The 1,161-nt window shown below is 52.5% G+C and overlaps 1 protein-coding gene across 1 annotated transcript in view; it reads right to left on the reverse strand.

Annotated features, from left to right (window-relative positions):
- LOC116082436 (cytochrome P450 11B2, mitochondrial-like) overlaps window positions 1–1,161 on the reverse strand; it is a 5,462-nt gene that overhangs the window by 3,892 nt on the left and 409 nt on the right. Inside the window, 1 exon segment of the mRNA XM_031359342.1 lies at window positions 753–908. Within this exon segment, the coding sequence (XP_031215202.1) occupies window positions 753–908 (156 nt within the window).

The raw sequence follows: 1,161 nt of genomic DNA on the forward strand, positions 1-1,161 counted from the left end.
AAAAGACATGGACATTTACACACATGCAAGAATATATGTGGGTACGTACTTGCACACATATGGGCTCCCTGCTTTCTCAAAGATACAATGCTCACACTTTGCCCACAGCTTCCATTTGCATCTGGCCTCCCTGCCAAACTCCATCAGGTAAGTGCTTAACCCATGTGCCTATTTCCCCCAAATATTTTATGAACAAAAGAGTTCCCCCTAACATGAGCTGGTGTGTGGCTTCCCCTAGTGACCTCTTTCCAGCCTATCCTCCCCAAGCAGTAGGAACTTAGCTCTCTAGATGTACTTCCAGCTGCAAGAGGGAACTCTCTCCTCTCTTACCACCTGACTCAGTTTTGATGGTAAGTCCACAGGAGCTCCAAGTCCTGGTTCTCCACCCCTTCAAGCCCAGAACAGTCTATCTCAAATCTCTGGAAGTAAAATTACCCCTACAAAAGAAAGAATTCATTGCTGGATATCAGGCTGTAACAAAAGCCAGCTCTAGCCCTAAGCCTGTGGCACCCCCTTCCTGGGCCAACGTTGAAGCCTGTAGGAAGAAGAGCCATGCTCTAGAAAAGCCTATTCGAAGCAGAAGCTTGGGGCAAGACACATTCCTCTGCCACCTCCCTCGTCCTCAGAGGCCCAGAGGATCTGTATGGCATGGTATCAACCCACGCTTGGCAGTGACTGGTCTCCACACTGCCACCCATCTTGGGTCTGGGCTACCAATCTCAGCTCCCTCCTCATTCCCAATGTCCACTCACAGCAAGAACACACCACGTCTCAAGCCACGGAGTTCTCTGTGGGCCACCCAGGGCTCCAGGTGCATCCGACGGGGAAGTGTACTTTCCACCTGGTGCAGCTTCTCCGCATCCTCTGGCCGCATCACAGACACGATCTGTGTTCTTCCTACACTGTGCCTGTGGGGTGAAACACAGAGCCCTGCTGTAAGTGGAATGCCCTCCACCTGAGCTCCCTGCAGAGCCAGCCCTGTCAGTGTGCTGTCTCATCTCATCCTTTCCTGGCCCTTGCTTCTCCCACAGGATGGCTCTCCCAGTGTCTGCCCAACTCCCCTCCACTTCAGCATCCCTGCACTCTGCTCAGCAGTGAGCAGTGCCTTTCTCTGTCCACATAGAGAACCCATAAGTCAGGCCCATAACCTCCTGTGCTCCC

This window comes from Mastomys coucha, unplaced genomic scaffold, assembly GCF_008632895.1.
Source record: "Mastomys coucha isolate ucsf_1 unplaced genomic scaffold, UCSF_Mcou_1 pScaffold11, whole genome shotgun sequence".
NCBI classification, from domain to species: Eukaryota; Metazoa; Chordata; class Mammalia; order Rodentia; family Muridae; genus Mastomys; species Mastomys coucha.